This window comes from Chelonoidis abingdonii, chromosome 10 (assembly GCF_003597395.2).
Source record: "Chelonoidis abingdonii isolate Lonesome George chromosome 10, CheloAbing_2.0, whole genome shotgun sequence".
Taxonomy (NCBI): domain Eukaryota; kingdom Metazoa; phylum Chordata; order Testudines; family Testudinidae; genus Chelonoidis; species Chelonoidis abingdonii.
In genome coordinates this window covers 61,133,151-61,160,740 of record NC_133778.1, presented here as the reverse complement: position 1 = coordinate 61,160,740, position 27,590 = coordinate 61,133,151, and the positions used below count along the sequence as shown (strand labels likewise).

At 41.7% G+C, this 27,590-nt stretch overlaps 1 protein-coding gene across 4 annotated transcripts in view; it reads left to right on the top strand.

Moving 5' to 3' along the window:
• Positions 1-27,590, top strand: part of HNMT (histamine N-methyltransferase) — a 75,444-nt gene that overhangs the window by 9,314 nt on the left and 38,540 nt on the right. For 3 of the 4 annotated variants that reach the window (XM_032797128.2, XM_032797129.1, XM_075070249.1), the window contains 5 exons: positions 672-724; positions 6,261-6,368; positions 11,107-11,237; positions 13,189-13,282; positions 15,649-17,026. In XM_032797128.2, the coding sequence (XP_032653019.1) occupies positions 672-724; positions 6,261-6,368; positions 11,107-11,237; positions 13,189-13,282; positions 15,649-15,992 (730 nt within the window). In that variant the 3' untranslated portion in view covers positions 15,993-17,026. Of the gene's footprint in view, positions 1-671; positions 725-6,260; positions 6,369-11,106; positions 11,238-13,188; positions 13,283-15,648; positions 17,027-27,590 lie in introns of those variants that run through there. The other variant, XM_075070250.1, reaches the window with a different exon arrangement.

Here is a 27,590-nt window from a genome sequence, read left to right as displayed (position 1 = left end):
TTCTTAACATGTTTAATTTACATTCTGACAGAAGGAGAGGTGAATGAACATTTCTTATCTGACAGCCTGTTTTTTCACCTCTTCTGGTGACTCATACCTTGATACAGAATCGAAGAACATATTTTCAGTGTGTATGTATACACACGTAACTCCTTACATAGTATTTGCACATACATTTGGCAATGATGATAATGACCAGTGTGACCCAGCTTTCATTTAAGAGCTCACTGACATTCTTCATTGAACCAGAATGTACCTGTCAGGCTCAAGATATTCCTATTACTCCCTTACCAGGTGCCAATATAGGGTTCTTTGGTCACACCTCCCCTCTTACAATGCAGGAGGATCAGCCACAACCCTCTAAAAAGAGGTAAAATCCTGATCCCACTGAAGTCAATGCGAGTTTTGCCATTGATTTTAACAGAGAAAGGATTTAACTCCAGTCATGAATGACCTTCTCCTAGCTAAAGTCAAGGTGTGCTGCTTTCTTAGTCTAGATCTCTTGGCTGCATTTACCACAGCAGATCAGTCTCTACTCTGCCTTCTTTTCTCTTGGCATCTCTGACTCTGGCTGTGAGTATGTTTCTTCTAAGGCTGTTAAATCTTTGCACTAATGGAAAGAATCTATTAAATATCTAGCCTAAAATATGCAAACCTATTTTTGTTTTCAGCATTGGAAATGGCAAGTCTGCAATCAATATTCTAAGTGTAGGTGGTGGTTCAGGTACAGTAAAACCTTGAAACTTTGTATATATGTATTTTTTCCTGTGGGACTATTGGATGGCAAGTCACAGATGAGAATCAACATCACAATGGGTGGGTCAATGCACCATTCCTTGAAAAAAATGCGTTCAAATCCAAACTTGGGTCACTAGTAGAAACAAGGTTTCTGGTGATATTGGCCACTGTCCACCAACCAAAAGCATCACACAGCTGCAAATCTGTACTCAGAATAAATCCAAGGGAATAGCAGAGCAAATTTACAGGCTTATCTGAGTTACCTCCATAATATAATCTATAGCAACTGGCTCAAAAACTAACCTATTCCATGTCACTACTTAGAGACCGGTTCCTGCTCACCCTTAGTTGCTTGAATAATAGTTTGTTGGTTTGAGGGACTGGGAAATCCACTGCAGCCCAACATGTACCTTCACACACCCACTACCTTCATTTTCACACAGCAGGAGTGCTGCAGAGATTCTGTGAGGCTGGGGTGTGAAAGGGGATTATGTTGCAGTTTAAGTATTCTCCCTACCCCCGAAATTCTGAGGGCCTGAGCTCATTACTCAGTGCTGTGTAAGGCAGAACTCCTGCTGATTGCCTGAGTAAGGAATGAATACAAAGCAAGCAAAACTTTGGGATTTAGCCCCATGACTGCCATACACATCTACAGATCTCGCAGGTACTGATTATTATCTTTAGATAAGAAGAGAAGGGGAAAGGAAATCAAAGAAAAGGGAAAGAAACATTCTGTAAATTCTCTTAATCTTCTATATCCCATCCACCATGCTGCATACAATGGGGGACACAGCGCTTGGACCTAGTATGTGTGTCCGTCCCAGGTATGTATGTACAAGCAGGGTATGAGGAACTGCCTCCTGCCCCCTTGTGTACCCCTCACAAGAAATCTCTCTCCCTGAGCTCCCTCTGTGGCACTATCCTCTAATCAGGACTGTGCCTAGCTGGCTCAAGTTAGCCCACAGTGTTCATACCCAAAAACCAGTTCACATGGCTGTCCTATCTCCCTTCATTTTTCATCTTGCCAAGCTCATAAAATCCCTTGAACCTTCACATAAATCAGTCTCTCCTGTAACTCATTCAGTTTTACTGTACTTCTGTACACTACCTACACAGAACTGATACCTTCTGGCTCTTTAGGTGCCAAGGATGGAGCAGGTCATGAATAAAGTTTACAAAAAACACCCACAAACCTATTTCCTTCCTGGTACATAAAGGCCTCTGCATATGAACCTTAAAATCTCTAGCTTTGGCTTTGTTCCTGCTGTCACATTACATTACAAGTTCATCTGAATAATCACGGACCACGCTCACCACAAAGGCCTCTTATAGAAATTACTGGTTCCCAAGAATTCCTATGCTTTAGATAGTTATATAATGCCATCAAACATGCATCTCTGAATCCCCATTTGCTGATGGGATACTGCGCAGGAGACAGACACTTTCAGCTTGGTCACACAAGGTTTTTTCCCCCCTAACATTTCCCACTATTGTGCCCCCAGTTCTAGTCCACTGGTGATAGTGATGCTAGGGTAGACAAGGTATTGGTAGCCACCATCTTTTCAGCCACTGTGGTGTCTGGGTGCTGCTGAAAACCTGAAGGGAAATATGCAGATAAATAAGGGAGTGGCCTCCCTACATGATATGCACAGCCTTTCCAAAGGGATAATTTTTTAGGAAGGCACTATAAGTCTCCCCACTTAATACTGATGTCCCTTAGTTCTAGTCTGCCCATTAAACTCTATTAGATCAACAAGTTGAAAGTAACCCTTAATGTAATTTAAATGCTTTAGTCATGTCATCTCTGAAGACCAATCTCATTGTTTTCAATCTTTCCTTACACGTAAGAATAGCCATGTGTAAACGCCGAGTAATTAGTTATAACCTTGACAGTGAGACAGAGTAGAGAGATTTATTTCTAAACAAAAGGGATCATTTTATGCCAAAAAAGTGTTGTTTCTCATAAGATCATTTGAGTCAGTCGGTGGGGTGTCTGACTGTCTAATAGGAGAGAATAAAGTGGCAATTGCTCATTTTGCCATAACTGAGAAGCTGGATTCTCATTGGCTCTGAGAGTGGACTAAAGTCATATGCTGCACTCAGGACAGCTCGTTTGCTCAACTACCATTATACTTTAAGCTGTTTTCTGATTTGCTGAGGTTTCTCCCCCCACCTTGAGTGTTTGTGAATCAATAAAGAAGGTTCAGCTGTTCATTATTTTAATGGGTTCACACCAGTTTCATGTAGCCTCAGTCCCACATTGAGGCCAGTATGATGCTGTAAAACCCTATGAGAGCTCAGTAAAGGTTGTTCTTCCTGGGGTCTCCTCCCTTTCTGGGCCCTTCAGCGTGCAGGGAACATGATTGTTGCTGGGCCTTGGTGTAGAGAGTACAGGTGGATGGATGGCTCCATGCACTCAACCTGCTTCTCTCATCCCCAGTGCACCCACACTAAGGCCAGGCATGACCTGGCCATTCAATGTAGCTGTTTGGGCCCATTATACCAGAAGATGGAGAGAGTCTGCTGTTGACTACAGCTTGTGCCTTATTAAGTTTCCACTTCAATGCACAGCATCCTAATGTTGCTGTACCTGTAAAAACCATAAAAGGCATCAGCTGTGTGGTAAACTATCCCTTTATTTAAAATTTTTAATTAGAAACTTGATGGTGAACATAGTGATAGCCTTTAGAAGGTAATTGTATTAGAGAGTTTAAATACTTCCAATAGCCTAATTGCCAAATTGTTGATAATGCAAGCTGCTGCATATTTGATTATAAAATGCCTCAGGACACCTGTTTGCATATAAAAGAACTAACTGAAGTTAATTAAGGCTGTAGATTAAGTCATGAGTCAAAGTTTTTTTGTTTCAAAATAACATAGGGGTGGTGTGGCCATGAAGAGTAGAAATTTCCATCAACATATGGAAATGGGAAATTCAGATTTTATTTTACTGAGACTGGCACAGCCTTTCCAAAGGGATAATTTTTTTTACAGAAGGTTGATACAGAAAATGAACTTTGTAGTAGTTAGTTAACAATTCCATGTTCCCAGATTTTCCCACAGCAGACTGTGAACAAATTAATTTGCTCTGATTTTCAATAAAAAGCAATTTTATGGTGACAGCAAAACCACAGCTATTTGTTACCTCTGAAATGCAATTTCCCTTTCTTGAAAGAACATGCTTACACAAATGCCATGTAAACATTTGTTTTTAAAAATATACTTAGCTCTGAAAAGATTAAACCCTTCCCTATGTTTTTATGTACCTTTAACAGGGCCTTATTCACACACAAATAGTGCAAGACTTGTACACTTCGACTGTAGTGTGAAGTTAAAAACTATAGTAGCATGTAGCAGAGCGCAGCAGGGCCCCCATGAGTCCTGCCTCTGCCAAGTCTACAAAGTCACTCTGAGACCCTGGGGTTAGTAACCACTGGTGCAGTTTGTTCACAGGCTTGTTCCCACCACTGTTTCACAGTTGGCCCTTCACCATCTGCAGGCAGGAGGGAGCGGAGAACGACCTCCCTGTTTCCACTCCCTGCCTTTTCCCTTTCTTTCTGCTCCCCACCCCCGCCCTGAGGCTTTTGTACAGCCCCAGGCTAATTAGGCAGCAGCTGTCTCTGCTTACCCAGTTAGGACCAGGTTATCTCCAGCCATCTCTAATCTATCCCCCTAGATAGGAGCTGGCGTGACGAGGGCTGAATCGGAAACCCTTTGCCCAGCACCCTGTCACATGACATATAGTAGGTCCAGAAGCAAGGAATCGACCTCTTCATGTCTGCACTGGTATGACAAGAAAAAGGGATGGTTCAGTGGTTAGGTCATCAGCCTGGACACAGGTGACCTGAATTCAATTTCCTATTCTTTTGCCAACTTCCTGTGTTACCTTGGGCAACTCTGTGCCTCAGAGCCCCATCTGTAAAATGGGCATAATAGTACTTCCCTACCTCACATGGTGTTGTGAGGCTAGATAAAGTGAAGACTGTAAGGTGCTTAGATAATGGGAGTCATAAGTACCATGTGTACCAAAAAAAGTCACATTAAACCAAGCTGGTGGGGAGAGAGAGAGGAAAGAATGAGCATGTAGAAGTTGCCTGGTTGCCTCCAGGAAAGTTAGCCAGCCACTCTCAAACACATCTGTATCTCTTCAAATTACCAAATTCACCCCAGTTAGCCAGTTCTGCCTAAGTACATTAATGCTGCTTGACTCCACCTACTCAGTTGGACGTCCATTCCAACTATTCACCATCCCTCCATAAATTCTTCTTGCATATGCTCACTGTGATCTTAAATCTCTGTCCCACAGTTCTACTCTGACTGAGTGTCAAACATTTTACACTTTAACATCGTTTAAATACTTCAATCTTGTCACCTTTCATGACTAAATCCAGCTGTTCCTTCATTTTAGTTGCCCTCTGTTTTCACTCTCTCTACCTTAATGGAATGTTTAGACAAATAAGGTGACCAACACTGAACACCAAAACTATGCAGCCAGTGCAGTCCAAGCAATGCCTTTATAAAGCATTGCAGCACAGTGTCCTTGGCGTCCTTCATCATACAAATGAACGTCTTATTTGCTTGCTTTACTGATGCTGCATATTGGACTAGGAATTTAAATGTTGGCCTATTAATACACTCATCAATAAAGTCACTGCAGCAGCTTTGAATGATCCCTTGTGTCCAGAGAAAAAGCAGCCAGTAGTGTTATATTTGCTTTATGCTGTATACACAGACACACAGTATTGAGCTTAGTCAGTCACAGAAAGAGCAAAGCACTTTAAGCACCAAAGGAAAAAATGGAGATTTGCTTCAGTTTTCAAATTAATTTTCCTTTTGTCCCCCTCCTCATGTGTCTCATTAGCCAACAAAGACCTCTAATTCACTCTCAGAAATAAACACAAAAGACTCTCCAAATGGCCTTGTAAAATACAAATGGGGGAATACTGTGATGGCTTAGGGATTTTCTAACAAACAGGACATGGAGCTTTTTACCTCTCTTCATTGGTTCCACACCAGTCTGGGTTGGTAGTGACTAGAAATGGGCAGATCTGCAGTTTGGATCCAGAGCTATACTTTGCCAAAGATCAGGGATGATTGTATCCCAGGTTTTGGTATTGACCGCTCTCTAATAGTGGTTAAAACCAGATGACAGCTATTTAGTGGCATGTATGAAACAAAATAGGAGGTTCAGTCCATTTTTGAGAGGATGTGTACATATGGCTACAGAACATCACATCTGATACCAGTGCTATAGTGTCAGAGAAGTCAGACTCATGAGGCTCTGATGGTCTTCTAGGATGGGGTTGAAGAAATTCAATGAGAGCAATATGTGGAAGACTACACTGCCAATGCCCATGTGATATCTGTCCAGTACATAAATAATGGATTTAATCACCTGGGCAATTGATCTGAGACCTACATTTTTTTTTTAAAGAGGGATTTTGGGAAGGATGATAGCTAGCAGAACCCTCACATTTATCCTTGCTCTGATCTTTTAAATCTGTTTCATATTTGTATCCTAGGTGACATTGACCTTCAGATTCTCTCAAAAATACAGGCTAAATATCCAGGAGTTACCATTAACAATGAGGTGATAGAGCCAAACGATGAACAAATCCTCAGTTACAAAGGTATTTGAACTAGCAAATGCATTTAACAAAGTTGACCACTGACTAATATATCATCTTTATAAGGCTTTTTGTTCCAATTTCACCTCAAAAAAGAGGAAAAAGTTACTATCTTCACTTAGGATTAGTAATTTTTCAACTGTACTGCAGACTCCTGCCTTCTTAGCAATGTCCTAGTTCCTCATCCTGCAAAGAGCTCTGCATGGACAAACCTTATAACTACACAGATGCTTCTCCTTATCCCACTCTTAGAGCGATTTTTATAGCACAGTATTTATCAGTATGTACAGTGTTAGGGTGGTCAGATTTTATAAACTAGACAGGTTCAGTAACTGGATGAGAGAGCTATAAGTAAAACCTTGATGTTTTAGGATGTAGTGTTTGTGTTTCAGTGGTGTGGTGCTCTTCCCTCAGATGGTACTGACTCAGTGTCCCAGAATGGCATTAAAGGGTCTGCTTGAGACTGTATTTAACAAGAATGCCAAGAATTATTTTAAGTGGTATGCAAATATTAACTACTTAATCCTCATAATACTCTAGTGAGTTAAATATAGTCCTCACAAATTAGGTAACTAAGGCATAGAGGTTAATTAGCTTGCCCGAGATACAGATAAAGATCTTTGCTTTCAGTCCTATGTGCAGAGGCCTAGAATATGCCTCTCTCCATAAATCAGAGATCCTCACTGATTATTAGGTATGCCAGGACATTTTTCACAAAACAAAGTATGAGTATTTAGTTTTTGCACTTGGCCAAATTCTCACTGAAGTTTCAACTAAATGTATTCATTTTGATTGCCAATCTTAGCCAGTTATGTACTGTCAAACACCTACTGGGTTCCATCAGTACATGGCTATACATATTCTGGCGATGGGCAAACTGATTTCTACATATAGATTGTATGCTTTTGGAAGCAGGGCCTGTGGCCAGCCTCACTCCTCGTGGGCGCAAACCAGTAACAGATCAAAATGTGCAAGTGACTACACAAGGCTGTGGAGAATCACACTGCAGCTTCTTTACAGAGAGTGCCTGGAATGTGCTGGGTGCCCTCACACAATAAATAATACACTATTTTCTCTCATCTAAAATGCTAACATTCTATGTGTATGTCTCACTGCAATTAAAAACCCATAGCTGGCCTGTGCCAGCTAACTTAGGCTTGTAGGCTTGGGCTGCAGGACTGTATAATTGCAGTGTAGATATTTGCACTTGGGTTGGAGGCCAAATGTTAGGACTCCAAGAGGTGGAAAGGTCCCAGAGGTTGAGCTGCAGTCTAAGCCTGAATTGCTACACTGCAGTTAAACATCCCCTTAGCCTGAGCCCTGTGAGCCAGAGTCAGCCTGCATGGGCTGGCTGCGGGTGTCTAACTGCGATGTAGATATACCCTCAGGCTTAGAGGACGCCTTTAAAAATGCAGGATTCTTAACGTGAACGAACTTGGAGAGACAAGGTATGCAATACCTTTTATCATAATGACAATACCATTTATTGGACCATCTTCTGTTGGTGAAAGATAGACAGACAGATAATCAGGTGACCCAAAGAAGAGCTCTGGGTAAGTGCCAAAAGCTTGTCTCTCTCACCAACAGAAGTCTAATAAAAGATATTACTTCACCCACCTTGTGTCTCTAATATCCTGGGACCAACATGGCTACAACAACCAGGAGCAGCGCCAGGGTTTCTGACGCCCTAGGCGGACGGCCATTTTGCCGCCCCCCGTGGGTCCGGTGGAGCTGCCGCAGTCGTGCCAGCGGGCGGTCCGCTGGTCTAAAGGCTCTGGTGGACCTGCCGCAGGCATGCGGTAGGTCCACCGGAGCCTTTACACCAACGCACCGTCCGCCGGCACGACTGTGGTAGGTCCCCCAGAGCCGCGTGCCACCCCCCCGGCAAAATAGCGCCTCCCAAAAATTCTGGCGCCCTAGGCCATTGCCTAAGTTGCCTAAATGGTAGTGCCGGCCCTGACAACAACACTTCTATATACAAACTTGCACAGTCTGAGATGTTCTGCAGGACATAGGCACCAACTTCTCCTGATGCCGGTGAGTGCTGAACCCCCTCCCGCCCTGCCCCCTCCTGCCCCTATTCCAACCCCTTCCCCAAAGTCCCTGCCCTAACTCCACCCCCTCCCTGCCCCTATTGGATTCCTTCCCCAAATCCCTGCCCCAGCCCTGCCTCTTTCCCACCTCCTCCCCTGAGTCTGCCACATTCCTGCTACTCCCCCCTGCCTCCCAAAAGTGAAACAGCTGTTTTGTGGCAGCAAGCACTGGGAGGAGAAGGGGGGGACATGGCGTGCTCAGGGGAGGAGGTGGAGGCGGAGTGAGGTGAGCTGAGATGGGGTGGGGCAGGGAGCTTGGCTGCCAGTGGGTGCAGAGCACCCACCAATTTTTCCCTGTGGGTACTCCAGCCCCAGAGCACCCACAGAGTTGGCACCTATGCTGCAGGAAATCCTAGAGAAATAGCCATTATTTTGTACAGTGACTAAGTTCAAAACCTGGGAAACCTCAAGACACTTGCAGGAAGCACATCATTTTTTTACTAGCTGTCTCCATCACACATCTTTCTGCTCATTTTAAAGGTAGTACATAGGACATGTGAGGAGATGAGCACAAAAGGGGGTTCATAGGGAACAATTAATAAAAAAAATTGTCTGTCTCAGAGCTGAAGTGCAAGCTTCCTTACTAACTTTAGATTGCCCGAGATTTAGACTAGTGACGGTCAAACATCAAAAGTTTTGACAGTTTGCTTTGGTTATGCATCCAATCGTTCTGATCCGCCAGGAAACTCTCACTTGGAACTGTCTGGATTTATGGGATATGCACACCACACAAGACAAGGCTCTCATGAAATCTTTGTGTATTTTGTGACCGCCTCTAATCTCTAGCCAGTTAATTGGCTGTATAATCCAATTTGGGTCATTTTTTTCAGAAAGATAAATAGGAAAAATTAAGTTGTTTCCTTTATTTTAAGAATTCTTAAACTACAAATTAAATATTAAACTAAATTTCTAACTAAAATTCTGTTGATGTGTAACCATGTCCACAACAAGTATCTATCTAGGTTTTTAGCCCCAATTTCTCATCCGGGAGAATTGGAAATACAATCTGTTTGTTAATTCAGAAGTCAAATGACCAGACACCTGTTACTTGTTCTGTGGGAGGAACAAGCTAATCCTCTAAACTAAGCACATCTGTCCATTACCCTAGATGAGCTTGGGTTTATGCTGTGACTCCAAATAAAGTCTCCACCTAAATTGCAACACCCTCTGAGTTTCCTGGCCAGCAGAACATTGTCTCATATATAGCTATTAAACATTGTGGATCTGATTTTCATTTACATATTAAAGCCCCTTTGTACTGCCAAGATCCTTGTATTTCCAGTTTCAGTTTAAGCCAAAGAACTGTTATCTCTTGTGGTATTTCAGGGCTTCTGAAACCAGGAAGAGGACCCTGGAAGACAGAAGTGCCATGCAAATCTGGAATAAACTTGGGAGAGAATGAGTAGAATTTTGCAGAACTGCTAAAGAGAAAGTTTGGGGTTCAGATGAGTTTTTAGGTGGAGACTCCTATTTTATCCAAACCAGTTTGCCTTGTTTGGATTTTGACATAAAGAAACTGCTGTCTGGGGTGGCCAGTGGTCCAATTTTCTTCCTAATGTCTCCTCACAAACTGTCTAGCCATTAAATTGAACCAGATTGTACCAGTTATTTGCGATAGTGATATGGACTGCTGCTAACTGATGGCTGAGTTTAGAATAGCAAATTGGATTTGAACTGTTGGCATAGAGGCCAGTGACTGGTTAATGGAAGAGAACAGAGTAACAGCAGCAGCATCCAAAAATGGTAGCCCATCTCCACTAGTAAAGGAAAGGAACATAAACACTGATGGAGCATTTCTCATCTATTCTGCTGGGATATATCATCATCAAAGCCCTAAGAAGAGAAACACTTTGATTAGCAGTGTTAAAGTGCTGATTTTAACAAAGCATGTTCTCCTGAACAAGTGGTGCACATCTTAGGCTGAATTTACCACTGTGATGCTGCTGTTTTTATGCTGATATAACTACTGGAAACAACATAGTTACACTACCATAAAACTGGGAGTGCAGTGGTGAATCAGGCTCTTGAGTCAAAGTGAGCCCACTCTAAACACACTTCCCTCTTCCTAATATTCAGTCTTTGTACACACATTAAAACAATGCTGCAAATATTTCTCTTATTACTCTCCTGTAATTAGCATCACTCTAAAATACCCTCCCTTTCTTTCATTCTTCAGTACAAGACCCTGAACAAAAGGCCTGGCTCTGAACGCACTTAAAACTTGGAGAAGTTGGGATGAGGATCTTAAACATTGCTCCTTTCTTTAATGGACCAAACTAAAGCCTGGGTCCAAGCATGAGGATTTTGAGGAAGTTGGAGCCAGATGAAGTTCCTAACTTCCAAATTTTTGCTCATTTCTACTGAAAAGTCTCTACAGCAAAGAGTGCCAAAGATAAAGGCATCAGATCCCATTTGTACTTCATCCCACAAAGACCTGACCAGCCAGTCCCTCACAGAACTGGGCCCATCTTTACTATTTATCTTCATTTGTTCACATACTATAACATATAGGCTTCATTTTTAATATTCTGTTATTATATTAAAAATGATGCCAACATGTAACTTTTGGCTACATTACAATTCTGAATGGAAATTGTTTCCACATTTGCAAATAGGACAGACTAAACACCATCCTCTCTGTATTTTAGAACGTGTGGCTAAGACACCGAACCTTGAGAACATAAAGTTTACCTGGCATAAGGAGACATCGTCTGAATACGAAAGTCGAATGAATGAGGAAAAAGAGTTTAAGAAATGGGACTTTATTCACATGATTCAGGTAAAAGCTCTGCCTAGTAGATGTTGTTGAAGTCTGTCTCTACCAAGTTTGCGTAAGGTCAGTGACCTCGCTGTGCACTTTAATGAGAAGAAAGGTAAAGAATTAGGAAGAAATAAACGCAACCTACTTAAGTATAAGTGAGCAGCAAAAATGAAAACTGAGATACAGCAAGGCAATTTTAGGGTTCAGTAGCCTCATTAACCAGGCTAGGTGGCAGTCAGCAGAGAAGTAATGTTTTTTTTAAATTTTCCCTCTGTGAAATTCTCTTTGTACTTCTAGGTTCACTGAAGTTCTTTACAGACAGTGTCTTCAGTGCTAAAAATCTGTGTATTTTTTCCTCTCAGAGTAACCAAGGCAGGTGAGCTAACCCACGGTAAAAACACAGTGGAGACAAGGCACTGTAGTTTTACCATCAGTTAAACTAGGTGAGGTGAGCACTATATCCCCACCTGGGCTTGACCTTGCCTACGTTATCTATGCCTTGTCTCCACTGTGGTTTTGCCTTGGAATAGCTCAGCTGTATTAGTGACCTGAGGTAAAAACAGTAAAGACAAGGCCCCAGTGAAGACAAAGCCCTAGAATGATTAATGATGTCACAGAAAGACGCGTTTGTGGACCAGACATTACCAGAAGGATTTCGGGAAGGGGGCAGAGAAAAATGTTAGCAAACATTAAATTAAACACTTCTGTGCTGAAATAGCTGCACAGCCTGGTTAAGTGGTGTCATTCAGGAAATTACAGAACCTTAACACCACTTCCCTGGAGTGTGAGCTATTGCACTTCGTTTCATTCTAGGGACAACTTTTCTTAAATAGAGTACCTGATCCATACTACTTCTACTGCAGTCAAGTGGAGTTTTACTACTGATTTCAATGGGAGCAGGATTGGGTCCAAGGTGTTTTGGCACCTACTTGGTTTTCTAGGCATGGTAATTAGACAAGTGACAAGGAAAATGCAGTCCCTTTAAGTGGTCAGTGCTTCTCTGTTGATGAGAGGGCTAACAGTCTGGTCATAAAAAAAGTAAACTCTCCACTTCTGTGATGGAGCTCTCCCAGGTGAGCAGAAATCCTAGAGTGCTAATCTTGTCTGATCCAGAGGTCAGAGGAATTACACAAAAGTTCTAGGTTTCTTTTTTTTAAAAGGTATCCAATGCAAACCTGGACAAAAAAATTAGGGCAAGACAGCCACTTGCCCAACACACCCAGGCAAGGTGTAAGAGGGCATAAGACACCCCCTCACACCTCTGTGCAGGGTACCCATGTTGCTGCCAAGTGTGAGCAGCCACCTTCTCTCATACAGATAGATGAGAAGTGGGCGGAGCTTATACATTGCCCTCCCCTACAGTGCGTCAGTCCGCAGAGCTGAGCTGGTATAGAGAAGGAAGTTATCTGCTCCAGGTCAAGGGCTGCTCCAGCTTACTTAATTACTAGAGCAAAGGGGGAACCAGGGACCAGACTGTGGCTCTGAGCAACTACCTGATGCCTCTTACTTAGGGCTTATTGTAAATCCACTTACATTATTTAGGAGCTGACTCTTAGGGTTGCCAGCAGTCTCTTATTACAAGGGACATCCCTTATTTTTTCATCTCTGTACCACAAGAGCAGGAGTTGCTGAAAGCTTCTCCCATGACATAGCTACTGCTGCTCGTGGGGGCTGGAGTAGTTAAGCTGACAGAGCTGTCGCCTAGTCTGCTTTGAGCGGCTACATTAGAGAGCTTACAGAAGTGTAGCTGCATTGGTGCATTTGCCACTCTGTGAGCTCTCTAGAGTAGCTGTAGCCTCAGCTTCCTCTGAGGGCTACCTCCCACTGCTGCTCCAACTATCTGCTCAATTTCTGCCTACTTTCTGGGTACACAGACAGACACTGCCCACGCCCCTACATTTGCCATCAATCTCCAAGAAACCTCTCAGGATTGGAATATTTATTTTACAGTATTTCTTTTCATTTCCAGATGCTCTACTATGTAAAAGACATCCCTGCTACTATTCGATACTTTCACAGTCTGCTGGAAGCTAAGGCTAAGCTCCTTATTATTCTCATCTCAGGTAGGTGATCTTAAGTGGGTTCTTTCCACACACAGTGCAGATCTGAATGTGCAGCTATGAAGACTGTATGTGTTCATGTGTGCACACATCTGAGTTCATCATAGGCCAGTTCTCCATTAACTTAATTTCTGTACTATAGAGCTTAAACTCCTAGCTTAGTGAACTGCCAGCCAACTATTATACGGGGTGTGTGTGTGTGTTTTATATACAGTAGACTGTAGGCCTCAAAGCCCACAAAATAAAAACAGAACTTTGTGAAATTCACAAGTCAGAATCTTGGCAACTTCGTTTGTAAAAAAAAATTGCTCCCTGACCACACACAACATCTCTCTTTGCAATACATTCAAAAATACTGCTATAAAAACAACAAGGACAGTGATAAACTCATAACAGACAGACAATGAACCAAACAGGCTTGATCCTGATGCTCTTACTCAAGTAAGTAGTGCCATTGATATCAGTGAGCTATTCGTGCATTAAAGGTTACAGGATCAGGCACAAAGACTCGTAACTCCTAGACACGTGTGGCATTAACCAAACAGCAGCAATGGTGCCCTGTGGTGCCATACAACAGGTGTTGGTGGACATATGGTCCATTTTACCCTTTAACTGCCCATTTCCTTAATATCATCATTTTGTGGAAAATCTCATCTGCAGAATTAGATTGGCTGTTTCACATCTGATTGAGATACTGTATGATCGATTCAGTAGCAAAATGGAAAAACAGAATAAGTTAGGACTCTACAGTACTGTGACATCAGATGACTACGGATTTATTAGCTTTACCTTGACCGGAGTCTAATATAATATCCTGGGAAATTTCTCATACAATTATATGGGATTTTTTGACACTAGGATACAGTAACGTAATCGCTGCTAGGATATGTAGAGGTTCACCTATGATTGTTTTGGCAAGGCCCTTAGGCAGCTAAATACCTTTGAGGAACTGGGCCTTCATGCTTAAAGTTTTGTTTTTATTAGATTCAGGAAAATGTGTAATGTATATTTTAAATAATGAAGTTTACCCCTTTTTGTGTTTGAGAAAATTGTGCTTTTTGCAGGCAATTCATAAAGGTGCTATTCAAAATTGTTTTTTAATCATTTTTGGCTGGTAGCTTGTTAGCAAGCTGTTCAGTGCAAGTATTCCATATTTAAAATTACAATAGTTTACATTAGACACACAGGTGACATGTTTCAGTTCCTTCATTGCATGAGAATAACTCTTAAAATCAGGTTCCTGGCACAAATACCCAGAAATCTGAATTTGAAATTTTTTGTTGATGAATGTTCTGGGATATTCACTTGACTCTCTTCAAGCTACCAGTAAACATATTCACTGGAATGTTCATGGGAGGCAAATGCAAAAAAAGGGCATGAACACAGTCAAAAGGAATTTTTACAAATTTGAACTAATGCATAAAATATTTGCAGTCCTCACCCAGTGTTACAGTTTTTGCATGGTATTTATTCCTTATTGTTCTTCTCTCTGAAAATGCAACTCATAATTCACGATTGCATGAGTCAATCTACATCTACAAGTAGGGCTATTAGAAAACATATGTGAACAGTCATGGATGCTTTGTCTGCAAGCCTGAGTTATGTGTCACAAGTTTCAATAAGCCAGCTCTCCCTCCTGAGTCTGAACAAGAGTCTCTAGGGGTATGTCCACACTACAGGATTATTCCGATTTTACATAAACCAGTTTTGTAAAACAGATTGTATAAAGTCGAATGCATAAATACTAGATATAACTAAGTGTTTTGTTTCATCATTAACAAGCCTTAAACTTAAGACTGTTAAACTGCTGAATAATCCCTGTATTCTTTCAGGACCAGGCTTCTATATAGCCCAGATAAGGGCCCAGTCCTACATCAGTGGTTGTTTTGCCATTGACAGCAGTAGCAACAAGATCAGGCCTTTAATGAACTGTGCATAAGGGAGCTCCCAGGTTAAGGGGTGGGGCTGTAACGGAATCCTCCCTGAGGCCAGTAATGCTGCACAAGCTGTCTTGCGAGTGGGAGATTCAGTGGCTGAATCCATCCTATCCCTTCCTCCAAACCCTACTGGGTATTGGTACATGGGAGGCAAAGGCAGGGGTGTGTGGATCTCCTATGAAGATTCTGTGGATCCTGCCCTTTTGCTGCCACACCAGACTGCATTGGTTCCACTGTGTGCAGGCCTATCTATACTTAGGAGTCTTCCCTGTTTAGTGTAGCAATTATTTTGCATATAGCTCTGTGCTCCCATGTCATGGGCTGTGCCTCCTGAAAGGTTCAGCTCAGAATTGGGGCCATAATGCTTAAAATAATACATCTGAAACTTTGTTTAAATACACTCTTATTTTTAATATGATTTTAATCTGGCAGGAACCAGTGGCTGGGCCAGGCTGTGGAAGAAATATGGACCTCGCTTACCTCTGACCGATCTTTGCTTTTATGACATCAAAGAGCGACTCAGTCAAATAGGGCTGAAGTATCAGGTCTATGAGCTTCCATCCACTATGGACATAACTAATTGTTTTATCAAAGGGAACAAAGAGGGGGAGCTGTTGCTGGATTTTTTGACAGAAACCTGCTATTTTAGTAAAACTGCTAGTCTAGACCTAAAAAATGAAATAATGGAAGAACTTAAAAAGCCTGAATGCAGTGAAGAGAAAGATGGAAAGGTTTTTTTTAACAACAACTTGAGTGCAATAGTGATTGAGCCATGAATAAGATCTACTGGATTTCTCAGTCCAAAAACAAATGATCATATATAGTTAATCACTTAAATGTCTTTGTGTGTTTCATATTTTACCAATTAAGTTTACTAGGGTATGTCAGAGAAAGTTTATAAACAGTTAGGAAATTAATATTAATATGTGTAACAAATGCACGTTAATACATTACTAATTCTTCAAAAATCTATTAATATATAAAACTTGCTATTCAGCAAGTTATACCTTATTATATGGCAATTCTTTAATCAGAATTCAGATAACTAGCACCATTAATCAAAGCCCAGCAAATACAAAACAATGCACTTCTGATGGATGGGTAAGGAGTAATACTGACCTTGAACAAATATCGTTATAATTTAAATATGCTATCCAGCCAAATATTTTTTTTAACCGAAGTATGTTTGGAAATCTCCAGTAGAACTCCTCAACCTCGCTTACAAAACTCTTCCCCCATAACTACCGATCCTTGGATTGGTTCCTCTGCTACTGATGTGGTTTTGAAGTTGTTGCAACACTGCCTTCAAAACAACATACTTCTGGTTATCTTCTGTAGGCATTAATTGCATGCATCTGCTGCTCTACTAATCAACACCATCTCGTAGCACTGCACTGCGGTTCACATAATTCCAAATATATTTTATTTCACCTATAGCTTCCCTTCCCTATGAATCAGACTCATATACAGAGCAAATCCTGCAGAGATAAAGCTATAGCTCTCATAAACCATGTCTCAAAATGAACAGGCTCCTTGGGCAATGGTGATCATAACGACCATGCATGCAGAACATATTGGCTCTTCACATCAGATGCCGAGATCTCTGCAGCACTGGATTAGAGAACAAGATAGTATGCAAATCCTTAGTAGGGATGAGTTGCTGCTGATCTTTTAAACCAAAATGTTGCCTCATGTTTATATTTTCAGTTAGAGAAATACATATTTCCCCTCATTACTCTTAACTACATGTGTCTGGTGGCCTCCATAATGTACAGGATGTAAAAATAAAACTTAAAGGATGAAACAGAAATGACATCAATGAGGTTCTTCTTGTTTTCAACAGTTATGCCAGGGCTGGAGCGGGCCCAGTGTCACCTATAACAATGGTTTTCAAATTTTTTTTCTGACAACCCAATTGAAGATAATTGTTGATGCCTGTGACCCAAGGGAGCTGAGGATGAGGGGTTTGGGGTGTGGGAGGGGCTCAGGGCTGGGGCAAGGGGTTGGGGTTGGGGTACAAGAGGGGGTCAGGGCTCTGGACTGGGGGTGCAGGCTCTGGGGTGGGGACAGGGATGAGGGTTTTGGGGTGCAGGAGGGAATTCCAGGTTTGGGGGAGGAGCAGGGCTGGGGTAGGGGATAGAGGCGCAGGCTTACCTGTGGCAGCTCCTGGTCAATGGTGCAGCAGTGGTACTAAGGCAGGCTTCCTGCCTGTCCTGGCACCATGGACTACACTGCACCCCAGAAGAAGCCAGCAGGTACGGCTCCTAGGCAGAGGCACACAAGCAGCTCCATGCAGCTCTCGCTTGCAGGCATCACCCTCTCCCCCAGCTCCAGAGTGCAGAGCTGGTGCTGGGGCGGGGGCGGAGCACGGAGCCCCGTGGCTTCCCCGCCTAGGAGCCAGACCTGCTGCTGGCTGCATCCAGGGCACAGCGTGGTGACAAAACAGATAGGAACTAGCCTGCCTTAGCTGAGCAGGGACTTTTAACAGCCCGATCGGTGGTGCTGACCAGGGCCGCCACGACCCAGTGCCTTACATTCTGCGACCAGTTTGAAAACCACTGATCCATAATATAAGCTATTCGGCAAGAAGGATCTTTTTTTTGAAGTTATCTAAAGACATTGACCCATTTCTGACTCAGGGAACATCTACACTGCAGCTAAAAAATGAGTCCAAGCTCAAGTAGACAAACATGCACTAGCTCTGCTATAGCTAGCAGGCTAAAAAGAGCCACATAGCTGGGGGTAGCCCAGGCACAGGGGCTGTGTCTGTATCTGGGGGGATTCAGGCAGGTTTCTATTTGGGTGTCTAGGCCAAACTGCTTCCCAACCTACCATAGTTACACTGCTATTTTTGTATGCTAGCACAAGCACACTCCCAACTGTCATGTAGACATACCTTGGAGGACTTTTTTCATGCTTCTCAATGCTGGTGAAGTGATTTCATCATAAACCCCTTCCCTGAACTTCACTGTCTTCACTTCAGTAGTTAATTAATTTGTTTTGATAAATGATTTCATAGTTTTAGTAGCTATTATGTTATTTACAAGGTACAGTGCTTAGTGGAATAGAATATTGTTGCATGAGTGAATTTAACAGCTTGAATCCTCAGTTCATTCAGTGAGGCAGGTGAACTTGATTCAATATTGAAATGGTTTACTGTAGATAATGCTTTAGCTGCAAGATGGGATCTTTAATTTTGTATATACAGCCAAGTCAATATCAATGTATTAAATATTTGAGGTGATGGGTGATTTAGTAGGAAGTATACCCGGCATTCATAGCAATTTACAGTCATGTCGCTGTGACTTGTTTTACATATCTACATCTAGGGATCAAATATTAATCCCAGTGCACTTTAGAATGTACCTACTATATTTCACAGCTGCTGTATTGAACAGAAACTACTACCACTTTTATACAGCAGCATGTGCAGTTTCATGTTAGCAGACCTCAATATATCCTGTAATACTATGATAAAATTCTAAAAGGGGAGGGAAGGAAATCTCCCCTTCAGACACAATGCTGTATGCATCTCTAATGTACAACAGATGAAAGATTTCAGCCAGTTGTCCTCTGTTATGGGTGGTATAGATTCATAGATTCATACACTCTAGGACTGGAAGGGACCTCGAGAGGTCATCGAGTCCAGTCCCCTGCCCTCATGGCAGGACCAAATACTGTCTAGACCATCCCTGATAGACATTTATCTAACCTACTCTTAAATATCTCCAGAGATGGAGATTCCACAACCTCCCTAGGCAATTTATTCCAGTGTTTAACTACCCTGACAGTTAGGAACTTTTTCCTAATGTCCAACCTAAATCTCCCTTGCTGCAGTTTAAGCCCATTGCTTCTTGTTCTATCATTAGAGGCTAAGGTGAACAAGTTTTCTCCCTCCTCCTGATGACACCCTTTTAGATACCTGAAAACTGCTATCATGTCCCCTCTCAGTCTTCTCTTTTCCAAACTAAATAAACTCAATTCTTTCAGCGTTCCTTCATAGGTCATGTTCTCAAGACCTTTAATCATTCTTGTTACTCTTCTCTGGTATCTCCTCTTCAGTGATGCATTAGTGAGAACTCTTGGGAAACACTTGTTGTAATGTTGCCACCAAATCAAAGGGAGGGGTGGGGATGGTTTTATAACCCATCAAGAGCACCCTCGCTGGAAGCTGTGCCAATTCATCCCTACCAGAGATGACAGATCCCTGGAAATTTACAGAAATACATTAATATATAACAAAACTTTGACTAGATGAAATACAAGAATGATCAAACCAATGGCCCATCAAGTCCAGTATCCTGTCTGACAGTGGCCAGTGCGAGATGCTTTTGGCACTTGGAGGTTTAGAGACACCTGGAGCATGGGGTTGCATCCCTGATAATTTTAACCAATAGTCACTGATGGACTCATCCTTCATGAACTTATCTAAATCTTTTTTGAACCCAGTTATATTTTGGCCTTCACAACTGCCTATGGCAATGAGTTCCACAAGTTGGCTGTGCTGTGTGAAGAAATAATTCCTTTTGTTTCTGTTAAACCTGCTGCCTATCAATTTAATCAGGTTACCTCTAGTTTTTGGGTTATGTGAAGGAGTAACTAACAATCCCCTATTCACTTTCTCCACATCATACTTGATTTTATAACATCTTTCAAAGTCCTCTTAATCATTTCTTTTCAAAGCTGACTAGTCCATCTTTTTAATCTCTCTTCATAGAGGAACTGTTCCCCTAAACATAATCATTGCCCTTCTTGGAGAAAATGGACCTTTCCTGGTTTTGTTGTTGTTGTTGTTTTGCTAGGGTTATTTTGGAAGTTACTTTATCGGTAAACTGATCTGTCAGTACAGTTTTATACAGAGGAACAAGGTTCCAAGTCTGTTGAGTGTATTCCAGCATGGTGGGAAAGTTAGGGTTTTCCCATCTCTTACAATTGACTGAGCAGCCAACAGAAAAGTGCTCAACTTCAGCCTATCTATCAAATGCAAGGTTGAAGTGTCCCGAGAAATGAACTTCTGGGTACCAAAAATCTAGTGATGTTTTTGAGGCAATACAGAGCCAATTAGGAGTTAATTTTGGACAAGTCAGCTGATTGTAGTGTTTCCAGCATCTGGAATGCCCATTTTAAGCAATGCTGGCACTATTGAGGGTAACAAGCCTTGTGGATAGGGGGAAGCAGTAGATGTGGTATAACTTGACATTAGTAAGGCTTTTGATACTGTCTTGCATGACCTTCTCATAAACGAATGACAGAAGTACAATCTAGATGGAGCTACTATAGTGCATAACTGGTTGGAAAAGCATTTCCAGAGCATAATTATCAGTGGTTCACAGTCAAGTTGAAAGGATATCTTGAATGGGGTCCCGCAGGGACCAGTTCTGAGTCTGGTTCTGTTCAATATCTAATTGATTTAGATAATGGCATACCGAGTACACTTATAAAGTCTGTGGACAATACCAAATTGGTAGGGGTTGCAAGTGCTTTGGAGGATAGGATTAAAATTCCAAATGATCTGGACAAACTGGAGAAATGGTCTGAAGTATATAGCGTGACATTCAATAAGGACAAATACAATGTACTCCACTTAGAGAGGAACAGTCAGTTATACACAAACAAAATGGGAAATGACTACCTAGGAAGGAATACTGCAGAAAGGGATCTGGGGGTCACAGTGAATCACAAGCTAAATATGGGTCAACAGTGTAAGACTGTTGAGAAAAAAAAAAAAAAGCAAACATCATTCTGGGATGTATTAGCAGGAGTGTTGTAAGCAAGACACAAGAAGTAATTCTGCTCTACTCCATGCTGATTAGGCCTCACCTGGAGTATTGTGTCCTGTTCTGGGCACCACATTTCAGGAAAGATGTGAACAAATTGGAGAAAGTCCAGAGGAGAACAACAAAAACTATTAAAGGTCTAGAAAACATGACCCATGAGGGAAAACAGAGAAAAAAACAGGGCTTGTTTAGTCAAGAGAAGAGAAGGCTGAGGGGAGACATACTAACAGTTTTCAAGTATATAAAAGGTTATTACAAGGAGGAGGGAGAAAAATTGCTTTTTCTAACTTCTAAGGACAGGACAAGAAGCAATGGCCTTAAACTGCAGTAAAGGCGGTTTAGGTTGGACATTAGGAAAAACTTCCTGTCAGGGTGGTTAAGCACTGGAATAATTTGCCTAGGGAGGGTGTGGAATCTCCATCATTGGAGATTTTTAAGAGTAGACTAAACAAACACCTGTCAGGGATGGTCTAGATAACACTTAGTCCAGCCATGAGTACAGGGGACTGGACAAGATGATCTCTCAAGTCCCCACCTAGTCCCATGATTCTATGATTCTCTGACAGATTTGTTGAATGAGAACAAGTCCCTGTGAAAGACACTATGGAATCCCACTCCTCTAGCCAGGAGCAGCAGAAGCACCCTAAAAGTGGCAGGGGGGGCACAGGTGCCCAAACCATGGCCCCACTCCCACACAGCCTCTTCCCCCCGTCATGGCCCCACTCCCATGCCACGCCTTTCCACCGGAGGCCCCAACCCCTGCTTGTTCATCTCTGCCCCCTCCCTTGCTGCTTGCCCTTACAGCTGGTAAAAAGTAGGGGGGCATAGCCCCCTGGCTTCCCCAGTTCCAGTGCCCCTGCCTCCAGTTCAAGAGGATGTGCCCCAACTCTCTTTTCTTTAACAGGCAAGGAAGAAGTTTGTTATGTACAATATTACCAGCTTTCTGTGCTTCCTACTTAAAAACAGAATTTGCTCATAAAGAAAGGACTCTAGTGCTGGCCCCTTGAAGCTCAGGCTAAGTAAGAAAACTCCTTGTAAACAGAGGAATACGGGGAATTCTGGCATGTTCCATTTGTGTCTCAGAAGATCTCAGTTTTTTAATAGAGAATATATCAAATTATTAAACTTCAGTCTATATTGGCAGCCACCTCTGTTAACACGGACAAGTGAAAATTAGATCAGTTGAGTGTTAAAGAGGATACACTACTCAGCTTTAAATTGGGCACTTCCATTTCCAGGAAGGAAGCAAGGAGAAGGGAACCTAGTTTGGGGCTTGCTGGTTCACTGAAGTTGTAAGAGATTTTTCATGCCTCTCAAATGACATTCCATTTTTGCCTAATGAAAGGTAAGTGGAGCCACTAACTGGGCTGCAGGATAGTACTATTTTAGAATTCACAAGACTCCTCCTCTCCCCCTTGAGATTTATGAAACGTTAGCTTAGCTGAGTCCCTTTCTCTGCCAAATATAATTGTTTGCCTTAGAAATAGAATAGATTGTACCAAAGGGAAAGTATTGGGCTCTCTTGCACTGGCTTCTGCCCACACTTGCACTTTGTCTTAAACAAGTTGATCAGTAGGGGCCTGATCCTTTCCTAATGCACACAAATCATGAGCAAGTCCACTTAAGTCAATGTAGCTACACCCGTGCAAAACTTGTGTAAATCAAAGGGGAAACAGATCTCTAGTGTTGTATTATCTATATACTTAAATGGGAATGCAGGTTTGTGCCTTTTATTTGGCCAAGTATATTTTTCAGAAACTAAAAACAAACATTTCCAGCCAAGTGCAGCTTGATATGTCTGTTTAGCCATTGGCATTGCCTTTCTCATGGGCTGTGGCTATGATGAAGCATTTTGGCTAAATGGGTAGTTCACCCCTCATTTCTCTACTATATGAGCACATGCACTCAGGGTGCATGGAGTTTATCACAGGAAGTGGGAGAGTTAGTGGGACTTTTGTCAGAACACTGACAAAACTTCCAGCTTTCTGCCTCACCTGCAAATAACTGTAGGCTCATGACTCTTGTGCTGTGTGATGTGATCATTCCCAGAAATGGCTCCTGCAAGAGGCTTTGTTTATAGGAAGAGTGTTACTAGGTGGAAGTAGATCAAAAGGAACTTGTGAGGACTGGACTGTTGGAGTGATGCAAGACATAGGAAAAGAGCATAGCCAAAGAGAGCGAAAAGGCTGGTTCCAAAATACCCTTCCTACCTGCTGTATTTGGCCTCCAAAACACTTCCCCTACTTAAAAAGGCCCCAGTTCTCATAAACTAGCTCAGTTCAATGCCAAATCCATTTGTCTGAGCAGCCTCAAGTCTGTCAATTTAGAATATTTTTTTGTATAATTTAATCGTGCTGGTTAATTACAGCAGCAATTTGAACAACTGCATTTACATCTCAGATGCTAGCGTCATTTTCACAATGTCCATGTAATTCATGCTTGCAACTCATGATGAGATATTTAATGTCATTACACAGTAGGGCAACGTCTTCATATTAATAAAAATACTAAGGCTAAAATGAAATGGATTAATATCTAATTTGATATCTTCATTTACATGATGTGCAAAATTATCTTAAATATTTGTTATCAATGAAGCAACTTTCCACCAATTTAGGCTTTTTTCATACTGGAGAATGTTAACATAAATTGTATCATAAATCATAGCCTAGTAGAGTACCAGAAGGCGCATATAAAAACCCATATCTTTACTGCACATATTTCCCATTAACCATAATCTATTAGTAATTGAAGTTCATTACAAATTCTTGTAGACTTTATTGCTATCATGCTGCATGACATACTGAACCTGGCTTGCATAACAAGAAGTCCTTGCTGGGAAATATCCTATTAACAATGACAGTGCATTTGTCATAGTGATAATAAACCCAAGAGCTGCCTGTAGATTATAAATTATTGCAGCGCCATTTGCACTGCTGTAGTTTAAAGTTTTGTCAGCACTTCCGTTTTAAAGCCCTCTTTTTCAGGGAGTTATGACTGAACCATAAAAATCTGCAACAAGCTGAAGCACGGGTTTCAAGGTTTCTGCCCAAGAGGTAGGGGGTGTTTGTGTGTGCTTGAGAGATTTGGTTCATTCACATTTAAGTTTTAGAAGAAGAAACCTAGTAGTTAAATTATAGAAATGCAAAAGGAAAAAATACATCCTAATTGATTCTACTGGAAAACATGAATGTTGACAAGCAATTGGCCAATGTTATTTCTAAAACTTTTGTTAGCATTAAAACTAAAGCAAGAAGAGGGTTGTTGCACAATCATACTCAGCTATGCCATGAGGCCTTAGACAAGCAAAACTCTGTGCTTCTATTTCTATCTGTAAAATGGGATAATAATGTTTACCTGCATGCGTTGCAAAGGACTGGCTGGTTACCTTTATGTCTATACAACACTGGTTGGTTACCTTTATGTCTATACAACACTTTGAGCACGTAAAACTCTATATAGGTGACAAGTATCAAAATTAAGTTACCAGGAGTTATGAAGTATAAATATTATTTATGGCCCAAAGTACACTTTGGGTCCAAATCTGCCCTTATTTAATTTCATAATAAATTACTTCAATTTGAGTACATCTAACATATTTCAGGAGAATCACGTGTTTCACTAGATAGATTGACAGTTATGCTTAGAATATTATAGGATGAACTACTGTCCCCACTAAAATTAGTGGGGAACTCCCCCTGATTTCAATAAGGCTAGGATTTCAACCCATACCTACAATAAGTATTTAGTCATAAAGTACAGCCTGTGTCTGGATGGGCTACATAACAGATCTGATAGTAAATAATCATGTTTCATGTATATAGCATCTTGCACATCAATGTCCCAAAGTGCTTTAAAATCTTTAGATGCAAAAAAAAAAAAAAAAAAAATCACTTCCTCTACCACCGAGGTGCAGCAACCTCTCGGGTAAAATGCAGCAGCTGTTTAATTGCTCACAGCACCATTACACAACAATTTATGGCAGGAAGTGGAGAATTCTGTAAGCAGTTGAAAGTGAGGAAATTTAGAGAAACGGAATGTAATTACTCACTTTGGAATTTCACCAGGATACTGGAGCTAACACCTCTCCTCTTGCCTCACCCATCTATTTGGGGGGTGACAACAATATTGAGCCAGTTAATATAGCATATCTGGACTTTCAGAAAGCCTTTGACAAGGTCCTTCACCAAAGGCTCTTAAGCAAAGTAAATTGTCATGGGATAAGAGGGAATGTCTGCTCATGGATCAGTAATTGGTTAAAAGATAGGAAACACAGGGTAGGTCAGTTTTCATAGTGGAGAAATGTAAATGGTGGGGTCCCACAAGGATCTGTACTGGGACCAGTGCTATGCAATAACATGATCTGGAATAGGGGGTGAATGGTTAGGTGGCAAAGTTTGCAGATGATACAAAATTACTCTGGATAGTTTAGTCCAAAGCTGACAGTGAAGAGTTAAAAGGCACCTCATAAAATTAAGTAATCAGGCATCGAAAATGTTAGACGAAATTCACTGCTGCTGAGTACATTGGAAAATATAATCCCAAGGATCCATACAAAATGACGGGGTCTACATTAGCTGTTACCCTCAAGAAAGAGATCTTGGAGTCATCATGGATAGTTCTCTGAAAATGTGTTCAGTGTGCAGCAGTAGTCCAGAAAGCTCACACAACGCACTCAAGAGCTCTTGTCCTTGCTTAGATTGGCAAAGCTAATGAGGTCACAGCCTGACATGGCAGAGCTGGGGTTTTACAAAATATCTAGAAATTAGGGCATAAGCACAAGTCTCTGTATCTACTCGATAGTCTTGAGGCCAGATTTACAATTATGCTCCAGCCTATTTGTGCTGCCCTGAGGAAAGAACATGGCACAGTTCTGTTAAATAACACTGATCCTCCACTGGCATTCAGTTCCAAAGGGCTCATTTGCAAGCAGTGTATGTTAGAGCAGCCTCTGGAATGCTCAGACAAATGCTGCATCTGGGGCTGGCATAGATCCATGCAGGGCCAGATCTACTGTTTTTGCCACCCCCAAGCAGCGCACCAAATTGCTGCCGCTGATGGCAGGCGCAGTCCATGTGCCGTTAGGGTGGCACGCACGTTTCCATGGCAGCGGCAATTCGGTGGCAGATTCTGTCTTCAGTTGGAAGACAGAAGCCGCTGAATTGCCGCTGCGGGCAGCTGAACATAGAAGCTGCCGCCGAATTGCCGCCACGAAACGTGCGAGCTGCCCTAACAGCATACGAACTGCCCCCGCCATCTGGTGGCAATTCGGCGTGCTGCTTGGGGTGGCAAAAACACACAGACTGCCGCCCCTTGCAGATTGACGCCCCAAGCACCTGCTTGGGATGCTAGTGACTGGACCCAGCCCTGGATTCATGGGATCAGAGAACCACAACTAGCTCCCCAACATCTGCTTTCTGCTGAACAGGACATCTCACCCCCCGCTCCCCTCTGCTGAAACATCTAAATGAGTAGCAGCCTACTTCTCCTTATGCAACAGGGGACAAAACAAATTTTGACTCTGCCCATTTTCCCCCTCTGCCCATACGCAAAGCAATGGAGCTGGAGCCAGGATCAGGCCATGGGTCCATCTTGGTCATAATGGCTGAGTACTGTACATATATACTATTATACTTTTTATATCATTTTACTGCAAAATCATATCTTCAACTAATAAAGGATTTAGTCTTGTCCATCCTATAATTTGGGAGGAGATGAAAATGTTTCTCTAATAGATTGAGTGTGTTTTCTTAAAGGAAAAAAATATATAGCAGCTTGTGGAAGCTGTTTCAAAGGATTTAGAAAGTTAGAATAAATCTCCGTGGATTTGTGGTTAGAGTGCAGGTGATCTAGCCAAAAGTGCATGCCCAATGCAATTGAGCTCCTGGCTATATAGATAACATTTTATAGAGAAAGGCACAGCCATACATGATTAGAGAGAATGGATTAGACTCAAAGGCTATAACTTAGTTCCACTGAGGCTGATAGCAAAACACCCACTGGTATCACAGATACCAAAATTTGACCTTCAATTATTAATTTCTTTTGAAATATGAATTTCCAACCAAGAACAAAAACCAGTTTAATTTGACATTAAAAAGCCAGTAGACTTGCTTTGCTATTTCATTCTAATCAATATATTCTGGTATTTCCTCATCCATATTTAGTATTCTGTTATTTTTAAGTTGTAAACTATCAAAAGTTTTAAGAGCTTAAAAATAATGTCAGTAAGCAACTGTTAAACAGCTGGAAAGTATTCTTTATTACATGATAAGTTATTTTCAAGTTAACAAAAGAATAGTTTATTTTGTTCACTTCCAACAAAACCCATACTTCAGAATCCACTTTTCATACCAAATCAGTCTGTCTGTAAGACAAACTGTCTAATGCATAGAGTGTTTACCGACACACAGCAAAAAGATGTGCTACATTAACTTCAAATTCTATAATATGACTAGCTACCTTCTTTAGTCTCATTGCTAAACAGTGATGAATATCTGTTCTTCTGCATTGCTTTCTTCTCTTTGTCCTGCTCCTATAATCGATCATAGATTTTTCTATCAGGCTTCATGTCATATTAGAATAGTGGACATGACT